Genomic DNA, 26439 nt, shown 5'->3' on the forward strand with positions numbered 1-26439 from the left:
AGAAGACTCTTTAATTTAATTATTACCTTTTATTTTTTAAAATAATTATTACCTTTATTTTTCTCGTTTATTTTCACTCTTTATAACGATATCTTTATTTAATATTTAAAAGCGTGTATAAATTATCGTGCGTAACGTAAAGTTTAAAGCAGTTATTCGCGAATCCACTCGTAAATAATTAATCCCCCGATCGTATATTTAACGCCGTCTCGCCGGTATACTTATTAAAAATAAGTTTAATAAAAATTAATAAGTTTTATTATTATTTTTAAAAAACGAATTAATATATTAAATTATTAATTAAGCTAAGTTAAGCTTTATATTAATATTAATTAAGTTTAAGTTTATAATTTAATAAATATTAAACGCTTTTAAAGCTTCTTATATTTTGAAATAATAATAATATACTCGTTTATTAATTAAAAACGAATTTATTAAAACTATAAAATCGAAAATAATTAATTATAACCGGGTTAATAAAGTTATAATAATAAATATTAACGTTTTTTTTAATAAACATAATATTTTAAAGCTAATTAATATTTTTTTTTAAACGTTTTTATAATATTAACGAAATAAGTATCGATTAAAGCGTTAGCTTTAATTATTAAGTAATGATTAAAGCTATTACCTATTTAGCCTTTAAAAAAAACGTCGAAAAAGGGGAATAGATTACTACTTTAAAATATATAAGCTATAATAAGGTAGCCCTCCCGCCGCTAATTATTATTAAAGGGGCCGACGTTTAAAATTAATAGTTTTTAAACTAAAACGGCTATTTTTAAAATAATTAACGGTTTAAAGCGTTACTTAAAAAATAGACTAACTAATCTTATAAGCGAATATCTTATATAAGCGAATATTTTATTTTTTTATACCTTTTCTAATAGAAAGTAAATTAATTTTACCATAATATATTTAATATATTAAAATTAATTAGAATCTTTATTTTTAAAGACTTTTATATTATTTTAATAAGTACGCGTATTATACCTAAGTTCTCTACAGATTCTATAGCGTTATAAGCGTGTCTTAAACGTTCTTATATAACTACTCTTTCGACGCGATTTATTTTATAACTGTTTATTAATATCCTTTTAAAACTATAGGTTTTTTTTTAACTTAACGTATCTTATAAACGAATATCTTATATAAGCGAATGTCTTATTTTTTTATACCTTTTTCGATAAAATATAAGTTAATTTTACCACAACGTATTTAATATATTAAAATTAATCGGAATCCTTATCTCTAGATACTTCTATATCATTTTAATAAGTACGCGTATTATGCCCGGGCTCTCCGCAGATTCTATAGCTTTATAAACGTGTCTTAAACGTCCTTGTACGACCACTCCTCCGACGCGATTTGTTTTATAACTATTTATTAATAACGTATCCCATAAACGAATATCTCACACAAGCGAATGTCCTACTTTCACAAATTTCCTTATAGCCTTAACCTTTTTTTATGTTTTTTTATATCCGAAAATGTTATAACTTTAAAAAGAGAGTAATATAATTCTAGCGCTTTAAACGATTTAAAAAGACTTAACTTTAAACGTACGAAAGGTTATATTAATTTATTACGTTTTATTAAAAACTTTATAGCGTAGACGAAATAATTAACCTATACGACGCGAAATATTTACGAATTTTTAAAAGCTTTTAAATTTCAAAAAAATGCGATTATTCGATATATTATTAATTTAAATACGCGATCGTTTTTTTCCCGGTTAAATAGTATAAAAAATATAACGAATTAATTTCTTAATTTACGCGACACGAGACGCGTCGACGTTAATTAGGCTTTTAATTTCGTATAACGATAACTAAACCTCCGGACGCGTTTTAATCGAAAAATCGATTATTAAAAAGTTTTTTATAAAAATTTCGACGCGTATCGCGCGTAATTTATTTTCGTATAAAATATAATTTATAAATACGAAATTTAAAAAGAGAATATTTATAATTTTAATAAAACCGGCTTTTTTATAAATTAAATCTCGTTCGAAATAGTTATAATTATTTTTAATTAATACGGAAAGCTTAAAATAATATAGTAAAAGAATTAGGAATAGGTTATAATTATTTAAAGTATTGGATTACACGGTTACGTTATCTCTTTATATATTATTTTTACCGGGAAAACGTACTACTCTTCTTAATACGAAAACAGCTTATTATTAAAGGATTAAATAATCGTAATTATTAAAAATAACTAAATTATAAATAAAAGAAATAAGGATTAAATTCGATATTTTAATTAATATATTAAATTTTATATAAAAGATTATTATTGCCTCTTAATTTTAAACGGCTACGAAAGCTATTATTTAATAATTTTCGAGCTTTATTATAAAAAAAACTCGATTATTATACTTTATATATTTTTTTATTCGTTATATAACTTTTAGTCTTTTAATATCGGCTATTTCTATATATTAAAAAGGGCGTACGGAAAAGAAATTAAATATTTTATACTAGTATATATTACTTATATTTTATAGGAGGACTTTTTATTAACGTTTTTAAAAGCGTTTTAAGCGATTTTTACCGTTTCGAATATATAAAGAGGCTTTTAAAAAATAAGACTCGTTTTATATAATCCGGAATATATTATTTTATAACTAAATATAAAACTACGTATTTTAATACTTCTAGGGATATTTTCCGGCCTATTTATTCCTTAAGAATTAAAAACTTTAAATAACCCGATTAAAATTTAATCCTAAACCGAATACGTTCGAAACCGTATTATACGATATTAAAATAACTTTTTAATATTTATTTTAATTAGTTTTAATTAAATTATAAAAACTATAATATATATTATATACCGAATTATTTTTTTAAAAAGGAAGAATATAATATTTTAAAAAGTAAATAAAATATTTAGCCGGCGCCGCCGTACGAAAAAGAAACGGCTATAGAATAAAAAATTATTGCGTATATAAGCTAAAAAAACTTATAATTTTAAAAAGATATTAATAAATAGTTATAAAACGAATCGCGTCGGAGAAATAATTATATAAAGATATTTAGAACACGTTTATAACGTTATAAATTTTGTGGAGAGCCCGGGTATAATATGCGTACTTATTAGAATAATATAGAAGTATTTAGAGATAAGGATTCCGATTAATTTTAATATATTAAATACGTTATAATAAAATTAATTTATATTTTATTAAAAAAGGTATAAAAGAATAAGATATTCGCTTATATAAGATATTCGCTTGTAGGATACGTTAAGCTAAAAAAGACTTATAGTTTTAAAAAGACATTAATAAATAATTATAAGACAAATCGCGTTAGAGGAGTGGTCGTACAAGGATGTTTAGGATACGCTTATAACGTTATAAAATCTACGGAGAACCCGGATATAATACGCGTACTTATTAAAATAATATAGAAATATTTAAAAATAAGGATTTCGATTAATTTTAATATATTAAATACGTTATAGTAAAATTAATTTATATTTTATTAAAAGGGGTGTAAAAGAATGAGACATTCGCTTGTGTGAGATATTCGCTTGTGGGATACGTCATCTTTTTAAAAACTACAGGTCTTTTCTAACTTATATACGAAATAATCCTCTATCTTATAACCGTTACATTTTTATACGGCGGCGCCGGCTAAATATTTTATTCGCCTCTCGTAATACGGTTACCTTATCTTTTAATAAAGCGAGCCGGTGTATAACCTGCGTTATACTTTTCGTAATCTAGTTAAGCCTAGTTAAAATTAATATCGGAGAGCTATTTTAATATTACGCGATTCGATTTCTAAAGTACTCGGTTTAAGATTAGGCTTTAATTAAATTATTTAAAGTTTTTAATTCCTAGGGTATAAATAGGCCGAAAGAGGTCGCCGGAAGCGTCGGCGTACGTAGCTTTATATCTAATTATAAAATAATATATTCCGAATTATACGGTATAAATCCTGCCCCTCGGATACCTCCCTAAATATTTAAAACGATAAAAGTTGCTTAAAACGCTTCTAAGAATGCTAGTAAGAAGTCCTCCTTTAAAATATAAATAATATGCGCCCGTATAAAACGCTCGATTTCTTTCTTATATAACCTTTTTAACGTATAAAAATAGCCGATATTAAAAAGTTAAAGTTTATATAATAAATAAAAAAATATATAAAGTATAATAATCGAGTTCTTTTTATAATAAAGCTCGAAAATTATCGAGTAATAACTTTTGTAACTATTTAAAACTAAGAGGTAATAACGACTTTTTATATAAAACTTAATATATTAATTAAAACATCGAATTTAGTTCTCGCCTTTTTTATTCGTAATTTAACTATTTTTAATAACTACGATTACCTAGTCCTTCGGTAATAAGCTATTTTCGTATTAAGAAAAAAGGTGCGTTTTCCCGGTAAAGATAATATATAAAAGGATAGCGTAACCGTATAATCCAACACCTTAAATAATTATAACTTATTCTTAATTTTTTTATTATATTAGCTTAAACTTTCCGTATTAATTAGAAATAGTTACGATTATTTCGAACGAGATTTAGTTTATAAAAAAGCCGGTTTTATCGAAATTATAAATATCCTTCTTTTAAATCCCGTACTTATAAATTATATTCCGTACGAGGGTAAACTATGCGCGATACGCGTCGAGATCTTTATAAAAAACTTTTTAATAATCGATTCTTTAGTTAAAACGCGTCCGGAGGTTTAGTTATTATAGTATAAAATTAAAAGCTTAATTAACGCCGACACCTCTCGCGTTATATAAATTAAATAATTAATTCGCTATATCTTTTATATTATTTAATCGGGGAAAAAACAATCGCATTTTTAAATTAATAATATATCAAATAATCGTATTTTTTTTAAAAATTTAAAAACTTTCGAAAATTCGTAAATATTTCGCGTTATATAAATTAATTATTTCGTTTACGCTATAAAGTTTTTAATAAAACGTAATAAATTAATATAGCCTTTTATACGCTTAAAATTAAATCTTTTTAAAACGTTTAAAATATTAAAATTATATTCCTCTTTTTTTAAAGTTATAATATTTTCGGACGTAAAATAATATAAAAAAAGGTTAAAGCTATAAAGAAATTTATAAAAATAAAATATTTACTTATATAAAATACTTGCTTATAAGATACGTTAATAACATTATAGTTTTAAATTAAATTTAAAATATTTTTATTCTTTATATATAATCTCGTTATAATAATAAATAAGTCGTTTTAATTTATAATAAATTTAAATTATATATAATTAATCTTTTATAAATTATACTATAATTATATAATATAGGTTTTAAATATAAAAGTCTTCGGCTTATTAAAAAAAAGGTTAAAAATTATTTTAAAAAAGTACTTAAATACGGTTTTTAAATTAAAACTTACGAAAATAACTATATTAAAAATATACCGCTAAATTAAAATTAATATATTAATTTTTTTTATAATTAAAAATATTAAAACAGCAGGAACTAAGGTTTTTTATATTAACGTATCCCACAAGCGAATATCATATATAAGCGAATGTCCCATTCTTTTATACCCTTTGTAATAAAATATAAATTAATTTTATTATAATGTATTTAATATATTAAAATTAATCGGAATCTTTATTTTTAGATACTTCTATATTATTTTAATAAGTATAGGTATTATACCCGGGCTCTCCGTAGATTTTATAGTATTATATGCGTATTTTAAATATCCTTGTATAATTATTTCTTTAACGCGATTCGTTTTATAACTATTTATTAATATCTTTTTAAAACTATAGGTTTTTTTTAATTTATATATAAAGTGATCCTTTATTTTATAGCCGTTTTTTTTCGTACGGCGGCGCCGGCTAAATATCTTATTTATTTTTCGAAATATCGCGTTCTTACTTTTTAAAAGAGTAACTCGGTATATAATATACGTTATAGCTTTTATAATTTAATTAAAATTAATTAAAATAAATATCGAAAAATTATTTTAATACCGTACGATACGGTTTCGAACGTATTCGGTTTAGGATTAAGCTTTAATCGGGTTATTTTAAGTTTTTAATTCTTAAAGAATAAATAGGCCGGAAAATGTCCCCGGAAGTATTAAAATATGTAACTTTATATTTAATTATAAAATAATATGTTTTAAATTATATAAGACGAGTCCTGTTTTTTAAAAGCCTTTTCGTATATTTGAAACGGTAAAAGTCGCCTAGAACGCTTTTAAAAACGCTAATAAGAAGTCTTCTTTTAAGATATAAATAATATACGCCCGTATAAAATATTTAATTTCTTTCCCGTACGCTTTTTTTAATATACGAAAACAGCTAATATTAAAAGGTTAAAACTTATATAATAAATAAGAAGGTATATAAAGTATAATAATCGAGTTCTTTTTATAATAAAGTTCGAAAGTTATTAAGTAATAACTTTCGTAACTATTTAAAATTAAAAAGCGATAACGACCTTTTGTACGAGACTTAGTATATTAATTAAAGTATTAAATCTAGTTTTCGCCTTTTTTATTTATAGTTTAATTATTTTTAATAATTACGATTACTTAGTCTTTTAGTAATAGGCTGTTTTCGTATTAAGAAGAGAAGTGTATTTTTTTAATAAAAATAATATACGGAGGGATGGCGTAACCGTGTAATTTAATACTTTAAATAATTATAATCTATTCCCGGTTCTTTTATTATATTATTTTAAATTTTCCGCGTTAATCAGAGGTGGTTATAACTATTTCGAACGAAATTTAACCTATAAAAAAGCCGGTCTTATCGAAATTATAAATATCCTCTTTTTAGATCCCGTATTTATAAATTATATTCCGTACGTAGGTAAACCACGCGCGATACGCGTCGGGATCTTTATAAAAGACTTTTTAATAATCGATTCTTCGGTTAAAACGCGTCCGGAGGTCTAGTTATTATTGTACGAAATTAAAGGCTTAATTAATATTAACGCGTCCCGCGTCGCGTAAACTAAATAATCGATTCGTTATATCTTTTATATTATTTAACCGGGGAAGAAACGATCGCGTATTTAAATTAATAATATATTAAATAATCGTATTTTTTTTAAAATTTAAAAACTGTTAAAAATTTATAAATATTTCGTATTATATAAATTAATTATTTCGTTTACGTTATAAAGTTTTTAATAAGACGTAATAAATTAATATAGCTTTTTATATATTTAAAATTAAATCTTTTTATAGCGTTTAAAATATTAAAATTATATTACTTTTTTTTTAAAGTTATAACATTTTTAGACGTAAAAGAATATAAAAAAAGGTTAAGGTTATAAGGAAATTTATAAAAGTGGGACATTCGTTTATGTAGGATATTCGCTTATAAGATACGTTATTTTAAAAAAGGTGCTACGTACCTATTCGCACGAACCCCTTTCCTATTTTATTAAGAGGGGTATACGATACCCTTCGTAACTAGTATTAGAAATAAATATAAATAATAAAATAAAAACGATTAAACCTTGATTAAAACCGGAATTATCGTATATACGAAAGCTTATTTAATATTAATTAATAGTTACTCGTAGCGATTATAAATTAATAAGAGTAAAGAGACGGTTCTACGTTTTTACCGACGTACGGGCGACCGTGCTAAAGAGCCCCGAAAATTTCCGCCCGTTAGAGATTCGGAGGAAGAGCCGAATTAAATTAACTGTACGAGGAGGAACCCCTTTTTTTAAATATATATTATAAAAAAGAGACCAGGTTTCGAATTATATGCGAAACTAGTTAAACTATATATAATTATATATTTAAATAATTTTATTATATAATTTATAAAATAATAACCCTTATTAAAATAAAATTAATTACGGTCGGCGAATTAAGATCGAGCCCAGACGTACCGAACTTAAATAAACCGATAACTTTAAACCTCGAATTATTTATATACGAAAAAGTTTTTTAGAATATCGGGATATTTTTAATAATTTAAAAAAAAAACGTTAACCTCGTTTTTTAAAAACTCGAACTTTTAAAAATATTTTTCGAAAAAATAATACCCGAACTATTTATAATATATTTTATATAATATTTTTTAAAATATTATATATTAAAAATAAAAAAAACGTTCATTTAAAAAATATTTAATATAAAGTTTGAAAAATAAACCGAATACTAATTTAATTAAATTAATTATATATTTTAAAAGAAAATTTATTATTATTTTAAAAAAAACGGAATTAATATATTAATAAACGGATCTTCTAAAAATAAGCTCGTATAATTAATACTATCGGCCGCTCTTATATACTAATAGGACCGACCGGTAGAACCGATTTCGGAAACCCGAAAAGAGGATATTCTATACCCTTCCCTAGAATAAATAGTCGAATAACCGCCGCCTAAACGAGAAACACCCGGTCTCCGTATAGAACAATCGTTCGCGACACTACGGGATACTTCAAGCTTAATATCTAACCCTAAATTCCTAAGTATTTAAACGTTGTAAGATATCGTCCCCTTTTTTTTTTCCAACTCTGGTACCGCCGGACCAGACCGTACGATTATCTGGTCTAGCATACGTTATAAAATACGATATCCCTTTAAGTCGAGCTATTTATAACGGTAAAATCGATTAAAATAAGGTCGTTATTTTCTCGAAGGTATAAAAAAAAGAAAAGAACTATACCGGCAAGCCGTACGACATCTTTTGCGATAAAGTATAGATATTTATCGAAATATGCCGACGGTTAAATATATTAAAAAGTTAATACTATATAGTTTTCTTAAATATTCTTTCCAGCCGTGCGGAGGTATTTTATCTTAACTATATTAAATTTAAAAAAAAATAAGACGAAATATATTATTTAATAAACTCGTATTTTAATACGATAATAAATTACGTATAATATTTTATAAATTAAATAATAACCTCTTTTATACGAGTAAAAAATAAAACCGCCGAAAAATAACTTATCGAAATTTTAGAAATCTTATTAAATAAGCTCTAACTTATATAACAAGCCTTTAAAAAAGGATTTAAAAAAGAGATCGCTTTTTATACCTTTATTATAAGAGCTTATTAAAAAGTTTTAAAACTTATACCGGCCCTTATTAATTAAAAGTTAATATATAAAGCGTTATTTTTAAACCTTTACGTATCGTTAAATATAATAACGAATTAAATATTATTAAAACGATATTTAATAAAAAAATTATATCGAAACCCGGCTATAAATATATACTTAATTAATAAACGGTTTATAAATAACTATATAAAAAAAACCGACCAGCCTACGGTAATAAATTACCGTATAATAGCCGACTACCAGGATAAAAAAGTAGCTAGCGACCCGCCGGCACCTTTCGACTAAAATTACCGTATAAAAACTAGAAATTCGAACGAGAAACTTATTAAATTTATTATAAACAAAGCTATTAATTAATAAACTACTTAATTAAAAAATAGTTCCGAATAAAGAACTAATATCTCTAAGCATATAATAATATTAAACAAGGCCCCTTTTTTTAAAATAAGTACGAAACGTTTATCTAAAATTAGGAAAAAAATAAAAAAAAGTTAAAAAACGATGAAAAAAAATATAATTACCTCGATCTAGAAAATACATAATAAAGTATTACTTACTTAACGAACGCCGCGTTCTACTATCAGCTTATTAGCGAGGATATCTATTTAGAAGCTACCGTACAAGCTAACTAATTTAATCTTAATAGCCCGTATAACTAGACTTATTAAAAAGAATTTTAAAATATCGGCGCCGCCCTATTTTTAATAATTAGAAAGCCTTAAGTAAAAGCTTACGTACGAGAGAACTTAAACGTATAAATCGATTAAACCCCGGAAAGCGTCGAGATTAAGTTCGGAAGCTTAAAGCCTATTTCGTTAATTAAAATAATTAATATATAAAACTTATTAAAAATAATAAAATATTATATCTTAAATATTATAACTCTTTTCTTATTTTTATTATATAACGTTAACCGGTTTAAAACGTATTATAATAATATTTTTAATTTTATTATATAAAAAAACGGCGAAATACTTTTTATAATTAAGAAATAAGGATACTTATTTTTTAATACCGGCCGTATAAAAACGATATTATATTTTATTAAAGGATAGTTTTAACACTTTTATTAACGTTTTAAATACCCTCGTATAAAGAAGCTTTATATTTTTTTTATAAAACGCCGGTTATAACGATATCGACCTTATTATTTTTAACGAGATTTAGAAATTCTACGTTTAATATTAAACGTATAATCCGGTATTATAAAGATTTAAATTCTCGTTATAAAATAAATACGACTTTAATTATAAATTATTATAAATATTGTTTATATTAATAAATAAAACGTACTTTATATAATCGATTCGAATACGTCCTTCTAGGCGGCTATATTCCTATATTCGCTTAGTGCACGAGATACTTAAAATGCCCTTTATAAATGCTGGATATACGTAAATTAGGGACCCCTTAATTATATTTCGTATAATCCGGGTACGTACTTTTAAAGAAAGTTTCGTAATTATGTACGAGTAATAAGAATTACTTATAAATAAATGTTTATTGAAAATTATTAATTAGTAGGTAAGGTTGAACGAGTGTACGTTCTGTTACGTAGGGCCTTCGATATTTTATAAAAAGATCTCGGTTATTATATAGATATCGAGATAGTATTTTAGATAGTAATTAAAGCTTTAAACGATACGGCTGGCTTTAACGGCTTAATACCTACCTTATTCGTATTCGGAATATATCTTCGTATCGATAAGAACTTATTATCGTTATTAAAGATTTAAATACGAAGAGAAGCTATATAGAAAGTAATAAAGATACTTCGGAAAATATATATAAATATCGATATTTATCGAGCTTTAAATACCCGGAATAAACTAGTTATTTAAGATATCTTAATATTCCCGCTCCGGAGTGAAGTCTTGGTTTAGCGGGGAAAAAAAGGATAAACCGGACTATATAAGATAGTAATTATTAAAAACCGTACGATTCGAGTAAATACTTTAAACGGTTTAAAAGCTTTTTAAATAATTCAAATCAAGCCGTATTACTGAGAAGAAGCCGGAAAATTATACGATTAACCCGAATTATAAGCAGATCCGGAATAGCCGGTAAATACCCTAAATACCGAACCGATAGCCGAGGAAATTACGGTAACTCTCGTATAACGCGGCCGAAGATAATTTAGAAAATACTTACTCTGGAACGTTCGAGCTACTATATTTTTTATTTAAAAAGAATAAGAGAATTACGAGCTAATAATTAAGCTCTGATAAAACGGGGTTATTACCTTGTCCGGATACCCGTTCTAAAAGTCCGACGTAAAAAAGATTAATAATTTCGCCGCACGAAAGGTTTTCGAATTTATTCGATTCGACCCGAATAAGTATACCGGCTAAAGAATTTTTAAAATACGGCTCGTATGAGAGATTAAGGGTAAAATTACGAAGCCGTATAAGAAATTTAGGCTCGTAATATAAAATTATAAAGATATAAAAAAGGAAGCTATTTTAACCTAGTTATTAATAATTTAGCGGATGAGCTAAAAACTCTTTTTAGCCTTCGAACCGACCCTAATCCGAAACTTTAACATATAAGGCGAGCTACGCAATATTATATAGGCGTATACTTAATCGTATAATAAACTAAACCAACTAATTTACGCAGGCTTATTAATAAAGCTAAAGATTTAATACCTCGAAAAAACGCTATTTTAAATCGTATTACCCCTATACGGATTAATAAAGTTAAAACTTTATTAATTTAAAACGTATTATAATTATTATATATAAAATTTAAAAATAATTATATTAATATATAACGCTTATTTACTATTTATTATAAAAAAACCGGATACCTTCAGTATTATAATAATATAAACCGACGATACGTTTAGCTTTATTATAACCCCTTTTTTTAAAAAAAAGAAGAAAAGCTAATAAAAAAACAATTCTATATAAAACTAAAAAATATCTTAACTAAAAATAAGCTAATCGAATTTAATAAAAATAAGATTCGATTAGAATTATACGATATCCTTTTCGAATAAAAAAAATAAACTAACTAATTAAAACTTATCGACCCGAAAGCTATCAATAAAAACTAACAGTACGTCTCCTAGCGTATAAAAAAGGCATATCTCGTATTTATTTATTAACTAGAGGCAGCGTACGACCTATCTACCGCCGCTCAAATATAAACCTTAAAGGATAAAAATATCGAAAACCTGAACATACGGATCAACTAACAGATCTAGAATTAGACACGCGGCCTAAGATATATCCCGCTTAATCATTACCGTACAAAAATATATATCTTTACCGACGGTTCTTTCGCAAATAATAAAGATCTGACGTCCTAATTCGGATACCTAGTCATCCTAGGCTAAAAGCTTAGCCGTACGAGGGATTAATTCGAAATTTAAAGCAATATTATCCACTAAAGCTCGACGAAATATAAAAGAATTACTCGAAGCGTATTAATTAACGAACTATACGGCATGATTTCTAGTATCGATAACGGTATCGCATTTAATACTACGTTAAAAAGAATCGTACGGAGCTTCGAATTTTAAGAAGTATTAATAATCTTTTATATAAACTCGAGATCACTTTATAAATACTTAGTTAAACTAGGAACGACGAACGAGAAAAAACTAATAATCGATATTATATCGCTCTAAAAATCGTACGAGAAAAAGGGAAATCTCGGAAATCTATTAAGTCGACGGCCGAAATAACCCCGTAAACGCCTTTACTAAGAAATCTCTAAATAAAGCCCTCGAATAGCTAGTATTAATTAATAGGTTAACCGTACGCGTAGAAGCGTACGTCGAGAGACTAGACTCGTACAGCGAATAAAAAGAGAGGAGAAAAAGAGAGATATTTTCTTCCCTAACGGGGTGTAACGTATCGCGATATATAATAACGCCCCTATCATTATTACTACTTTTATTACTATTATTACTTTTAATTAATAACGGGGAAATAATACACGTTAACGTATAATAATTTTCCTTATTATTATTATTACTAAGGGACTTATTACTTAATTAAATTAATATTAAAAAGGTATAATATTACCTATACGGCTTAAACAGGCACCGAATACCGGATTAATATAACCCATCCGTATAAAACCTTTACGAAGGGAAAACTCGTCTTAAAAAAAAGAGCTACCTAAATTTATTATTAAAACAAAAATTACTAATATTAAAATAATAAAAACTAAGGTTTTCTATATTACTTTAAAAGGGGTGCCACGTACTTACTCGCACGAACCCTTTTCTTATTTCATTAAGAGGGGTATACGATACCCCTCGTAACTAGCATTAGAAATAGATATGAACAATAGAATAAGAACGATTAAACCCCGATTAAAACCGGAACCACCGTATATACGAGAGCCTATTTAATAAAAAACGTTTAAAAAACGGCTAACATTTATTTACAGGATCGCTTAAAGCCGTTATTATTAAAATACGTTATTTTAAAAGATATAAAAATTACCCGGGTACGTTTAAAATTGTCGAAAATAATTAAAAAAGAATTAATACTTAGTTTCTTCGCCGAATTAACTTTAATATTTATTAAAACACTTTTTAATAATTAAAAATTATAAAATAATAATTAAAAATTAATTATTATAGATTTTATTTTTAAATTACCTTTTTAATAACTCTTTATTAAAAAGATTAATAAAGCTTTAAATTAAAACGTTAATAAAATCGCGTATTTTAAAATTTAAATCGATTATTTTTAAACTAAACTTAATAATAAAACTACGAAAATACGTTAAAAAATAAAAATCGTACCGGGATAAGGATTTATTTATATAACTAATATACGCCGGGCTAAGCAGAGGCTAAGGAGTAGGGTCGTATACGAGGACGTAGTTAACGACGTCGAAGTGTTAAGAGGGCCTCGTAACGCTATAGAAGTTATAAAAGATAATAGCACGGAGGCGGAGGATTATATTATTATTAAAAATAACGAAAAATAATATATTTACGTTAATTCTAGCCGCAGAAATAGCTTTAATTACAAGAGTAACGGTAGCTCAGTAAAGTAGCCCGTAAGGGGGTGGCCCGTGAGGGGGTGCTTTAGCTTATCAGTAAGCGCTTCGACTGGCTTGGCACCACCCCTACCACCCAGGGCCTTGCGGAGTGCATGGCGCTTTGCTCCGCCAACCCGGGATGCCAGGGCGTCAACCTCTACGACGACGGCGTCGATGAGGGCTGCGTCATGATCCGAGACTGGGAGTATCCAGCGACGGGCGGCCCAGAAGCCAACATGATGTCCTTTGTGCCTATCAAGAAGCGATAGACTCGATTCTGTGGAAGCTCCCAATACTGGAACATGCCAGACTCGAAAGGGTTCGAGCTCGAAGTGAGCTGGCACTGCGGGGGCTGGCAAGACACACACCATGTAGGATTTACTGGGAGGCGAGGCTGGACAGTTTAGTTTGTAAGGGGGTTACGGGAAGTAGATTCGGTCTGCTGCATCATTGCGCCAAGCCAACTATAGCAATGACACATACGTTCAGACGAAGACTTCCGATTATATCGACATCTCCTTATTCCCTTTCTACCTCTCTTTTACAACACAACATTTGTTATGCGGCACAAGCAAAGCCACATCATGCTTGCTGGAGTTGACAAGACCACTCATCACATTAGCTTGAGTGATGACAGGCCGTTCTGTCCCTGAAGTCTATCTGCATAACTAGCCTTCGTAAGTAATGTTGGGACTGGAGCAGGACTCTGGCACGGAGGTTTGGATTGGGACGGCAGAGATCGGCCCCGCCAGCCTACAGTGCTGAGGTAATAATCGGGCCGTCCCGAGATCTAAATAACAAAACCAAAATAAAGTGAAACTCCGACAAGCCCTGCCCGCATCTAGCCGCACGGTAATTAGAGGCAGTTGAGCTGGGCCTAGCAGATGACGCAAGCCACTTCCCCCTTCTATTAGTAGAACATTGCATACGCGGCGCGGCCAATACGGTCCCGTGTCTCGAAACGCCGTCGAGTGAGATGCGGGACTGACCGTAGTAGCGTAAGCAAGAGCCAGCCTGCCAGCTCCGATTCAATTACGCCATGGGTGTTTAGCTTGCTCGATGCCCGGCTTATAAACAACGGAAATGGAGAACATCATTGGCTTCGTGCTTTTCGGGTTGGCCAGGTAGCTGAGTCACTGCAAGGCTCCCCGTGCTGGACGGACCTTACGAGTCTAGTCCTTCGGTACACCGCTCTGTCGATCGCTAACCTACTATTGAGCCTCCTGCAGTCACTAACTGCTTGCTGTAGGCAGAGTTATGGACCACATGCATTCCTGAGGCTGGCTGAACTTCACGGAAGGGAGTACGGCCCATGTCTTGGGCCATCAAAAACGATGGCAGTAGTGGCCTCCCTCGAGAGAGTGAGCATATACGACTCACTGGCCATTCAGTACGCAGACTCAGGGAGGCATTGTATACAGTATGATCGTCCCCACGATCTAATGCCAACCTGCTGCGGCGATGGCGGCATCTTTGGATCAACCACTAGAAGCAGCCACCACAAAGCAAGTTCACCCCTTTTTCATACCAACGTAGCAAAATTACGGTCAGAAACATGCAGTAGCTAGATCTGGAACTGTATCTCATGACCTCGGTGGCAATCGAGTTGCAGCGGTAAGATGATGCATATCCTGTCCTGTACACCCCTTACTGCCGCTACTGGGCTTCCGTTACGGCGACATGGCCAGGGGAAAAGCGCGTGGCTCCCTCACGGCCTAGCATAAGAGCCCCTGCGTCTCCGTTGATATCGTTTCGCCAAGTCCCATGTAAGAACTTGTCATTCTGTTGTCCAACTTGATTTTATCTCATGTCACCAAGTGCTTGCAATCTCAACTGCAACCATGCATCCCCACGCTATTCAGACGCTGTTCACAGCATGGGCATGGGCCCAGGCCACCTCGGCTCAGAATATGACACCTGAAGTAAGTGCCCAGCCAGCCCAGTGAGTCAAGCACTGTATCACCCGCTGACCAATGAATGCAGGAGTTCTGCAAGAACCAGGGATCCGACTTGAAGCCCATCATGGAAACCGATGGCACCTTCAACGGTAACTGTCACAGGCCTAGTTCATCAGGTATGCCGTCGTCCCCCAGCCAGTCCTGCGACCGCGTCCTTTTTTGCCATACGTCTTTCGATGCGAGAGAAAAAAAACAGAAGAAGAGACGTGGTCGGGTGATTTGCCTCATGCTAATTACGAGCAGTCTGTCTTGACAATGAGTACAGCAGGCCCAATGGCGGCTACTTCTGCTGCGAGGGCGGTAGCGTCATGGCCATCCACCCGCCCACCAACGCGGCCGACTGCTGCCCGCCGGGCAAGGTCTACACCAACCCGGGCTGCGCCGACCCGCCCCTGCAGATCAGCTGCCCCGGGATCCAACATGAAGATCGTGCAGAAGTGAGTCCCCCCCTTTTTTAATAACGCCGCCCCGTCGGCACCCCCCGTTGAGATAGTGCTGAGACTGCAGCTAACCACGGAATTATTCCCCCCAAAAAGGAATGGCATCAACTTTCAGTTCTGGTGCCAGCGTAACATCATCGAGTACACGGACCCGTTGGACTGGACCGGCAAGATGTCCGCCATGATGAACATGAACAAACGCGGCCAGGCCACGTTCCAGGACTGTCTTGTGAGTAATTAATAGCCCGACCCACTAACTTAACAACTAACCCCAGCGGCTATGTTTTTTTTGATGTTGAAGGCTGACTGGCGTTTGTGCAAAGGATATCTGCGCCGCGGATGCCAAGTGCCAGGGTGCCAACTGGTGGTACGGTAAGGGCATGTGTGGCATCAACAACAAGAAACAGGGCGGTAGCTGGTTCGCCCGCGGCGGCGAGTACAAGAACCCCCCTGACGTGGCGTGGCTGGACCGGAATGTTATTGCGATGGTCGCCGTTCCACAGCGATAAGCCTGAGTCTTATTGGCTAATCGTATAAGACACCCGAGGATTAGCTTCAGATATTTTCCCCTCTGTTTAGATAGTGTGGGAAAGGCCTGTTGGCAAACGATCGATCATAACGTACGTCACCCCATAATTGACCCCCCCCTGTAATTGACCCCCCAATAAAATTAAAGGTATAAATTGACCACCAACTCCAAATAGTCACCATTCCTTTAATTTTGGACTATAATGCAATCGCTTTCGACTGTAGATACAGTAGATATCTCAGAATCCGATTCCTCAATTTCAAGCTGATCTGGCCCCTCCCTCGTACGTTGTATGCTCTTAATTGATGCAAATTTCGAATTCGGGCTAATCTGTACCCTTCGTTTCTTTCGTGGCCTTGCAAGCTCTAACTTCTCTTTTAAGGACTGGATTTGCAATTCCGTATTGACTAGTAGATAATCCTTTTCTTGGTATCCTTTTTGGATCTTCCTGAATAGCTGGTGTTGTGTAGTAAGGTCGCTTTGACCTAATTGGTGAAAGTGTCGAATCTGGCGCTCTAGATTAATAGACCTTTTTGGTGTTGACCATAATATACCATTAGCTAAAGGAGTTTGGATAGGTGTGAGGGCCTTATCTTGACTAGCTAAGGCCTGTGTTCTCTCTTCCGGTCGCTTTTGGTTACTATTTTCGAGTAAAAGAGGGCTGGTGAGTGGCTTGGTAACATATACGGGCCAAAGACCACTACCACGTTAACCACCCTTGATATTCCGAGCCGATAAAGCCTTTTTACGGGCTCTAGCATAGTATATAAGGAAGTTCCGTTTACCGATAGGAGCTGAATCCGTTAATAAGGATAGGAAACCGATCTCCTTCCGGTAATAAGTCTTTATAGCGGCGAAGACCTTAACATCGAGGGGTTGAAGAACGTGTGATGAATGAGGGGGTAAAAATAATAAATAAATGTTATTTTGGTAGTAAAGGGACATGAAATCGTCGGTTGTATGACTGCCATGTCTATCCAGAATAAGTAAACGGGCATCCTTTGGGTCGTTCGGGGCGGTTTCCGGTATAAAGACCTCTTCGAGCCATTTGACGGCGATCTCGTTATTCGTCCAGCCTTTACTGCTCGTATCGAACTTCTATCCTTGAAATTTATCGAGTTCTTGGGGGAACCATTGCTCTTGGACCGATTTACCCTTATAAATCACCAAAGGAGGGATGGCCCTGCCGATTGCCGATACATATTCCAATATGGTCGTCCAGCACCTTGAACCAGGCTGTTTTTGTTGAATAGAACGTAGTTCCGAACTGCTTACTACAAGGCCATTGCCTCCTTGGCCTTCTAAGATACCGTGCTCGTCCATATTATGTCTGTTTTCAGGTTTAATAGCCTGGATTTGAGGTATACGTAATTTGGTTAAAAACCAAGACTTGATTACCTCAGTTGATGCCCTATTGATACGCTGGGAGTCGATACGACGTTGCCTCTTCGTCCGTAAGGCTGGGTGACGTCCAAGGAATGACTCTATCCAGTTTTTACCCAATGGCATAGGGTTGCCATGAAGGGCTAAAACGCGCTGAGCCAGTTCCTTGATTTGCGTATGCGTTGGTGCGACGCCAAGGGCTTCTTGGGCTAAAATCCAGTCTGCCAGATGCTTCTCTTGAACTGGAGAGAGCTTCTGATAGGCAGATTTTGATTCTCGACGTGATTGTCGGCCGTGAAGTCGACTAATAAGGGTAGACCGTGGAATACCCTAATGAAGGGCAGCCTTATGAATAGATTTACCGCTTGACACATCTTGGATGGCGGCAGAGATGTCGCTTTCGGTATATGAACGTACCATCGGTAAATTGATATATTTTTAAAAGAATAAAGTAATTCGGATCAAAATTCGTTGAGAAATCTCTTTTTGAATCGAAATGGCGGTGAATCGTGGTGGAGGTCGACAGGGGGGGTCAATTACAGGGGGGGTCAATTATGGGGTGACCTACGTTATCCAAGCCCACATGAATAGGATCTGACCACGACATCTTCTTAGCTGTCTCCCAAACAGTGTTGGTGAAATGCTTATATATGGATTAGAAGACCTCGACATGCCTGTAAACTTGCTATGTATTATGTATTATGTATGAACTTTGAATGCCCATTAAATGGTAATCAAAGTTGCCGTACTGGCAACCGGGATTTCGTATTTCTTCTAATCCCACCTGTTATAAAGTATTGTTGTCGGTCTTACGCAATGAAAATGACCAAGTCCCCTTCTATAGGGAATTAGTGGTTGTATTAAAGTTCTACATGTAAATATGAGATCAGTGGAAATCGCTTTACACAGCTATGAGGACCTGCCCTGGCAACGCTCTGGAACACCGCCAGCTCTTTTGCTTATAGAGGATATACCAGGTACGTTGACTACGATGAATATCCCCTGTGTTACAAATACAACTCATGCCGCACGTCGTCTTTATCGTTAGTGCCCACGGTGGCCGCGTCTTTACGCTCCCGCCAAATGATCAACGCGTAGCCCGCGCAGGAGGCGAAGCAGAGGGCGGCCATGGACAGGACCAGGGAGTAGCCCGTGTGATACAGGGGCGCATCTTTCTTCTGAAAGGCAAAGGTGGCCACGATGCCGCCGATGTTACCGAAGCAGATCATCCAAGCAGACCCGATGGCCCGTTCCACGTGGCCTCGGAGGTTCATAATGTACCTATCGAATCTCAGCATTAGTGTCACTCTTGTTCGGGCAACTCACCCCATTCTTTGAACGAGGAATCGTGAGAAAGTTATATATAGGTCCTTCCCAATATACCTCATAACGGAGATATTTAGCACCGAGTTTTCGCTTACCAACAGACGATGTTGCCACCCACACCCAGGGACCCCATGGCGGCGAGGCAGAGGCCGGCATACTCGGCCGAGAAGTGCTCGACGCCGTGGATCTGCATGCAAATAGCCGTGCCGGCGATCAAAAAGCAGAGGCTAAAGAGGATAAAAGGCGACCGCACCCGCATCCGGTCGGAGAGTACGGCCAAGACGACGGCAAGGCCGAACGTGGCGGCGAAAGGAGGCACCGAGTGCAGCTGGGTCTGGATGGTGCCGTACCCAAGCCCCTGGACAATGGTAGGCGTGAAGTACACGAACGAGTATGCTGGGATGAGGATTGCTATAGAAAGGATTGGTTAGAACGAGTAGCTCAGGTTATGTATATATGTATTGGGCCAACGGCCGATGTGACTCACAGAAGTACATGAGCGCACCAAGCCAATGCTTTGGCTTGGCAAGGAAGGCCAAGACATCTCTGACGGTGACAGGATGGGAGACGGACTCCTTGGATTCTGTCTTGTTCATCACAAAGGCTCTCTCGTCCTCGGTCAGCCATTTTGCCTCCCGCGGAAAGTCAGTGATGGTAAAGTAAGCGAGAGCAGCGACGAGCACGGTCACGACACCCTCGAGAATGAAGACCCATCTCCATCCGGTCAGGCCGCGCAAGCCGTCCATGTTGGCGATGCCGCTCGCCAGGAGGCTGCCGAAGGCGCTCGCGAAGATGGTGCTGCACCAGTAGGCGGTGAAGCGGGCCTGGGCCTCCTGCTGCCGGTACCAGAAGCTGATAAGATAAAAACTGCCGGGGAAGATGCCGGCCTCGGCGAGCCCGAGGAAGAAGCGGGTGGCCAGGATGCCGCTGTAGCTCTTGACGAAGCCCTGCGCGATGGTGATGACGCCGAAGACGAGGATGCAGGCGGACAGCCAGAGGTGGGGGGACAGCTTCTTCATCAAGAGGTTGGAAGGGATCTCGAAGAGGATGTACGGCACGAAGAAGATGGTGAGCGCCACGTTGGGCTGTTGTCCGGTTAAGCCGAGCTCGTCCGGCAGGCCCAGCGTCAGGGCGTTGGACATGTTCACCCGGTCGAGGAAGGCCACGACGTAGACGAGGAAGAGGATGGGCAAGACACGGAAGTCGATCTTGCGCAGGAGCTTGGCCTCAGGCACTGTCGGCACCGAGGCTGGGGCCATAGCCGCCGCAGGGCTGGTGGGCGAGTGGGCCTTGTCGGAAGGAGCGCCGTCATTGTGGCTGACTTCGGTTGACGCAGCCTTTCCGTTTCCGTTGATGCCGGACATGGTTTCGAAACACGTCCAATGGAAGTTACTGTCAAACTTATTAGAACATCATTGGCGTTTGGATAACTTGGATGAGGATTAGTTGATTGAGTTAAGGAGGGAAGACAGGAAACGAGATGGAAACCTCCCAGAAGGAAATTACCGTGGGATGGAAAGCAAAGAAAAAGAAATAACCAACACACAAACGGGAAGTTGACAGTGTAACAATAAGTAAGCACTTACCGCCAATACCTCCCCCTTACTTCCCCAATTCGCAAAAGGCAGGGGGCTGCAGTCTTCCCGTAATTCAGTTCCTCCGGAAGTAAGGAAGTACGCGCGAGAGCCCGCGACTTGGGAGGACGGGGGTTCTGCTTGGGGGGCGGGCAGCATGGTCTCCTCAATTACCCGTCAACCCCCAAAATAAGAAGGTTTCTAGCTGCAGTTCGCCATCCACCCACCACCCATTACGGTCACGACCAACCGGAACCGTATGATGGCGCATATCCCTCTAAAAGAATGGAGCATTGCATCCTTGCAGTGTGCCTGACAACTACCACCCTCCGTCTTTGCCTATTCCCCAAGCGTAATATTGATGATACCTAACCATGCTTACTCTGCCTGGCATCGTATTCTACTCGTGGTATTCCAAGGGAGAAGAGTATGCCCATGCATGTATCATTTGTTGGCTCCCTCCCTCCCCAGCTGCATCTCCCGCCCGGCCTATTAGAGTCGCATTCCAATTTGAGGCAAACTTTACCGGTACTCCCGGTCTCAGAGTCAGCAGGCTGCGGGCAGGCAGCGGATCGAGGACTCAAAGCCTGCTGTGCGTGACTGACTGCATAGGTGAAGGATCAATATGCATGATCCATACGATCTGAAAGACCAAAACGGCAAGGCATTTCACAGGGCCTGCAACCGCCCCTATAAGCTAAGTTTGCTGTCAGGTGCAATCATGTCGTAAAACCCCACTGGCACGCACTGCCGTGCTCTCTCTTCTCCGCTTCGTCCTTCTCACTGGGGCGACGACTTGAATTTTATAAATCGCCATTAATCTAGCCCACACTTGACAACTGTGATCGTTTGGAAAGGAGGGAATACTGTTGCTGATGTGTGACGAGTAGTCGACTAGCAACCTGTTTTCCCAGAATAGCATTGCGCACGCGCGTCAGACGCCATGGTGACCCCCGTGGTACAGACGCCGACGGCGTTCGAGACGCGAATCCCCGCGTTGCCGCCGCCTCCAGGAGCGACATCCAACTTTGACCACCCAGAAACCCTGGTGCACCAGAACTATATCGCCATGGGCATCGCTCTCCCCTTCGTTGTCGTTCCCTTTGCCCTCCGGTGCTATGTCCGCCTGTGGAGGAAACGGGTCTGGATCTTTGAGGACTGTAAGCAACTCGCTCGCTCGCTCGCTCACAGAGGTTTTCTCCATGGCTTCTCCTGAAAACGGCATTTGAATTGACATACAGCTATAGGGCTGGCCCTCATTGCATGGGTAGGTGGAGAGGTGCACGAATGACCCTCGGTAGGCCTGAGATCGCCCCCTGCTCCCCTACTGACGCCGACCAACATATAGATCGGCACGGTATCGTTCTGCGGCACGGGCGCATCCACTATGGCACATTATGGCGGGCGTCACTCGTGGGACATCACGAAGCCGCAAGCGCAACAAGCAGCCTATGTAAGACCCTCAACGCCCGAAAACCCTCGGCAAACTTAGCACAGAGCAAAAGTCCAGGCTGACAATGCGCTGGTGGGTGGGTTCCAAGTGGTTTAACGTCGTCTCAATCCATTACGGCGTCACGATTTGCATTGTGAAGCTGACGATCCTCTGGCTGTACCGCCGCATCTTCTCGCCCGCGCGCCACGGCGCGTTCGACGTCGGGATCGTGGCCCTGATCGCCTTCCTCGTCGGATTCTACGTGGCGACCAACCTAGCCAAGATCTGGCAGTGCATCCCGCGCGAGAAGATATGGGTCGCCAGCCTGGCCGGAAGCTGCATCGACATTTCGATGCTGCTCAATGTGAGTGGCATCGTGAATACAGTGACGGACGTCGTCATCCTCCTGTTGCCCATCAGGGCGGTCTGGAATCTCAATTTGGTCGCGCGGAAGAAAATAACGGTCGTCCTGGTCTTCACGTTTGGTTTAAGGTAAGGACAGCGATTCCATGGTACTTGTCGATTGCACTAACCGGCATTTTGGCACAGTGGCCCCGCGTTCAGTTTGGCGGGGTCTATGGTCCGCTGGAGTGGCACTGGTAACCCAACAGACCTGGGTGCACCCTGAGATCATCATGTGGGGGTAAGCTTATTCTATCTTCTTGGGTCCTTTTGAATGACCTATGTACTTATTTGTTTTGGCACAATTTATTAACGAGAAGGGACACGTGTCCATGATGTTTAGGCTCGCCGAATTGACGACAGGGGTGCTCTGCTTCAGCGTGCCAGAGCTCGGGCTGCTACTCCGAAAGAAACCCAAGCCGGGCCCATCCGAGAGCATCCTGCAAGGGCGCTACCTAAAAGAGGACTCGGCTTACCTCAACCGCTCTGACCGAAGCGGCAGCAAACAGCTCACTGGGCTCTCGACCATCATCTCGTCGCGCGTCGTCGGCAGGTCGAGTAGAAATCATCAGGACTTGGATACTACCCTCACCAGCGGCGATTATTATGAACTAGACGAGCGCGTGGGATCGGACGCCAGTTTTGCACAGCACGGAGATGTTGGTGCCCGACCATCGCCCACGCGGCCTGAACCGAATGGTGTTATTGTTACCCGTGATTTCAGGGTAGAAACATCACGAGCTTGATCGGTTCGATGTTGGCATATAATAATGGTATAATAGAGCGTTTCTGAGGAGTTAAGATCTGATAATGGCTACATGTGCACAATTCTTTCGTCTCGGTTGCAAGTATGAAAAGCGAGAGTTGTGGTTGGAATCTTGGCCTGAAGTGCTGGTAATCTTAAGTACTTGTGGGGAGTGGTGCGGGGTGTTTAGTGGATGTGGCCCCATTTCCCCAGGGGAAACAAACAGAGCCCTGATTTTAGTGATTGGGCCTGGCGGTCAGGGGCATCCAAACTTGAAATTGGAGGTAGATTGAGCCCACAGGCTAAAAGCACTTTATTTTGACGTCGGCAGTCGCACCGGGGCCCCTATTCTGCAAGCACTCAACATTATGCGCTTCGCTTGATATAGGATCACCGAGGCGTCGTCAACCATCGTGTACCCAGCCTCTGGCTCTCGCTTAACAGTCTATTGCTTTGAGCCATGCATTTAAAGGTTTAGCACCCGTAAAGTACTATTCTGCGAAGGCCCTTCTCATTTTGGCCGCTATTCTGAGCTCGGCAAATTCGAATTGTTCGGCTCGCTACAAAGCGCGTCGATGAGAAGTCCGAATAGTGCGAGGCACTCTTTGTTTACTTAACCACGCGAAAAGCTTCGACTCTGGATAGTAGACAGGCACCTATCCACTGGTGTATGAATATCTAAAACCTGCCTCGCTGTGGACAGGAATTGGGATGGAACCGAAGCTGAAAAATCCAAGGGTGCACTTATGGCACAGGGAATAGGCAACCCATACTCAGTATCACACGACTGAGTTCCACAGCTGCTCTACGGCAACTGTTCTTAACATGCCCCAATTGCCAATGTTTCCTCTACCCTCTGCATCCAATCACGCAACACCGTTAGTAGAAAAGAAATTCGGGATCTGCCTAGTAGAGCAACAGAGCCCCAACAGCCGTGATCACGGGCGCGTACCCCCAGTGGTTCCAGTGACCCTGCCCGTGCGCGAAGCAGGCGGCCCCGTCCACAAAGGCCACGCCGCCGGCCGCGAGCAGGGTCACGGCCAGGGATCTCTTGGTCCCGGTCATGGCGGCGGCGTATATGGCGACACCCATGAAGACGTTCCGGGCACCGTAGACGTACATTAGGCTGTCGACCATCCGGCGGTCCGCCGCGGTGGCGGGGGGCGAGAACTCGAAGAAGGTGAGGGCGTGGCCCGGGCGGAGGAAGGCGTTGAGGCCGAAGCCGGTGAAGATGGTGGCGAAGGCGTAGGCCGCTAGCTTGAGAGCGGCGGTACGTGAAGCCATTTTCCAAGATGGTGTGATCGGTTTTCTTGTTTGGTTGGTTTCTTTATGCGGTGGGATCTCGGTGGACTGTCAGTTACAGCTGGCAATATCAAGGGAGCATGCAGTCGGCGAAATGACGTACTGTATGAGAGATTCTAATTTTAGAAACATGGACGCTTCGACAGTCTCCAGTTGGTATAGGGGTGGAAACCTTTGTGATAGTTGGAGCGAGGTTTTGTTGATGAGAGAAAGCTCCAAGCCGCCAAAATCAAGAAATAAAAGTAAATAGGCGCGACCGCGACGGCGGAGATTTTCGGGCATTGTTCCTTGGCTTGGTTGCCTGGTATGAAATGAAGAGTGAAGCCAAGCATTCTCCCCTCGTTTACAGCTGAGGTTCATTCATCATTGATCTGCCGCTAACCTACTTTAAGTGCCAGGTGTAAGCCGGTGCCTGCGTAGCGGCCGTTCTGCCCCACGCAGCAGAAGGCTACCTACGTCCACGTCTTCTAGACAAGCTATGACACAGGACATGTCCGATAATCGACCTCTTCGAATTCGGGAAATGCGCGGAGAGGTTTCTGGCGCGACCGCACGAGGATGTGTATATATGCAACTTTTGTGTGTTGCAGGCAGTACAGGATAAACACTGCCGGCGTAACACCAGGGACTTCATGGCTGTCCGCTGCGTTGGGGTCTAGGGGCGCCAGTGCGTCCACAAAAGGCTCCCGTCGGTGGCGTCGTGCCAGGTCCCTGTTGTTACGCCGGCAGTGTCTATCCTGTACTACCACCGCTGGCCTGCTTATCACGAGGATAAGGGTATTCGGCTTCGAAGCTTCCCCTCGGCGTATCCCCCTTTTCCGTCCTTCCAGATCCACTGACCGCCCTGATCCATGCGACCCAGGGTCTGGTGAGAGTCAGGGAGGTCGCATTCCTCACCGTCGAATACCGCTCGCGGCAGTGCGTCTGCAACACAATTCCGTGAACCTTCGACTTATTTGATTCGAATCCTAAGGGACCTCAGTTCGGTTGTCCATCTCTCATATATGCCTTCGCATGATGCTGAGTCAAGGAACTGTGTCAGCGTCAAGGGTAGCTAGTAGTTCGCGCTTGTAGGTTCCGTAGGTCCTCTGGGGTTTAGTAAAGAGGAAGGGCAGGAGCAAGGGGGGGCGCTTTCTCCTGTACCCCCTATTGCGGGGTTTTGGCTCACGGATTCGAAATAGCACCCGAATTATTCTCCTGCCAATACCCTTGTAAAGTTCGCATGGCCATACGACTTCACTACAGTCAGTCTGCTTTCCTTAATGGGCCCGAATGCTGCATTAGCTA

General features: G+C 38.1%; 7 protein-coding genes across 7 annotated transcripts; 2 read left to right on the forward strand and 5 right to left on the reverse strand.

The window, feature by feature from the left end:
• Positions 1-14045: 14045 nt before the first annotated feature.
• Positions 14046-14432, reverse strand: PG994_013445 (uncharacterized protein; the record flags this gene model as incomplete). The annotated part of the gene is made up of 1 exon (XM_066864854.1): positions 14046-14432. One exon carries the CDS (start codon positions 14430-14432, stop codon positions 14046-14048), a length of 387 nt encoding a protein of 128 aa, XP_066709815.1.
• A 1470-nt stretch (positions 14433-15902) lies between these two features.
• On the forward strand, positions 15903-16968 carry PG994_013446 (uncharacterized protein; the record flags this gene model as incomplete). Its single annotated transcript, XM_066864855.1, has 5 exons — positions 15903-15983; positions 16063-16108; positions 16263-16456; positions 16587-16688; positions 16783-16968. 5 exons carry the CDS (start codon positions 15903-15905, stop codon positions 16966-16968), a joined length of 609 nt encoding a protein of 202 aa, XP_066709816.1.
• Positions 16969-17174: 206 nt separating this feature from the next.
• PG994_013447 (transposase) lies at positions 17175-17671 on the reverse strand (the record flags this gene model as incomplete). Its single annotated transcript, XM_066864856.1, is given in 2 exon segments — positions 17175-17618; positions 17630-17671. The coding sequence occupies 2 exon segments, from the start codon at positions 17669-17671 to the stop codon at positions 17175-17177; spliced, it is 486 nt and encodes a 161-aa protein (XP_066709817.1).
• Positions 17672-17696: 25 nt separating this feature from the next.
• Positions 17697-18311, reverse strand: PG994_013448 (transposase; the record flags this gene model as incomplete). Its single annotated transcript, XM_066864857.1, has 2 exons — positions 17697-18086; positions 18156-18311. The coding sequence occupies 2 exons, from the start codon at positions 18309-18311 to the stop codon at positions 17697-17699; spliced, it is 546 nt and encodes a 181-aa protein (XP_066709818.1).
• A 1067-nt stretch (positions 18312-19378) lies between these two features.
• On the reverse strand, positions 19379-21061 carry PG994_013449 (MFS general substrate transporter; the record flags this gene model as incomplete). The annotated part of the gene is made up of 3 exons (XM_066864858.1): positions 19379-19652; positions 19793-20108; positions 20185-21061. 3 exons carry the CDS (start codon positions 21059-21061, stop codon positions 19379-19381), a joined length of 1467 nt encoding a protein of 488 aa, XP_066709819.1.
• Positions 21062-22214: 1153 nt separating this feature from the next.
• Positions 22215-23851, forward strand: PG994_013450 (uncharacterized protein; the record flags this gene model as incomplete). The annotated part of the gene is made up of 6 exons (XM_066864859.1): positions 22215-22431; positions 22519-22538; positions 22620-22724; positions 22813-23195; positions 23253-23302; positions 23469-23851. The coding sequence occupies 6 exons, from the start codon at positions 22215-22217 to the stop codon at positions 23849-23851; spliced, it is 1158 nt and encodes a 385-aa protein (XP_066709820.1).
• Positions 23852-24756: 905 nt separating this feature from the next.
• Positions 24757-25134, reverse strand: PG994_013451 (uncharacterized protein; the record flags this gene model as incomplete). Its single annotated transcript, XM_066864860.1, has 1 exon — positions 24757-25134. One exon carries the CDS (start codon positions 25132-25134, stop codon positions 24757-24759), a length of 378 nt encoding a protein of 125 aa, XP_066709821.1.
• Positions 25135-26439: the final 1305 nt, after the last annotated feature.

Source organism: Apiospora phragmitis, assembly GCF_038363925.1.
Source record: "Apiospora phragmitis strain CBS 135458 chromosome Unknown utg000011l:1.0-3236445.0:1.0-3240683.0, whole genome shotgun sequence".
Classification (NCBI taxonomy): domain Eukaryota; kingdom Fungi; phylum Ascomycota; class Sordariomycetes; order Amphisphaeriales; family Apiosporaceae; genus Apiospora; species Apiospora phragmitis.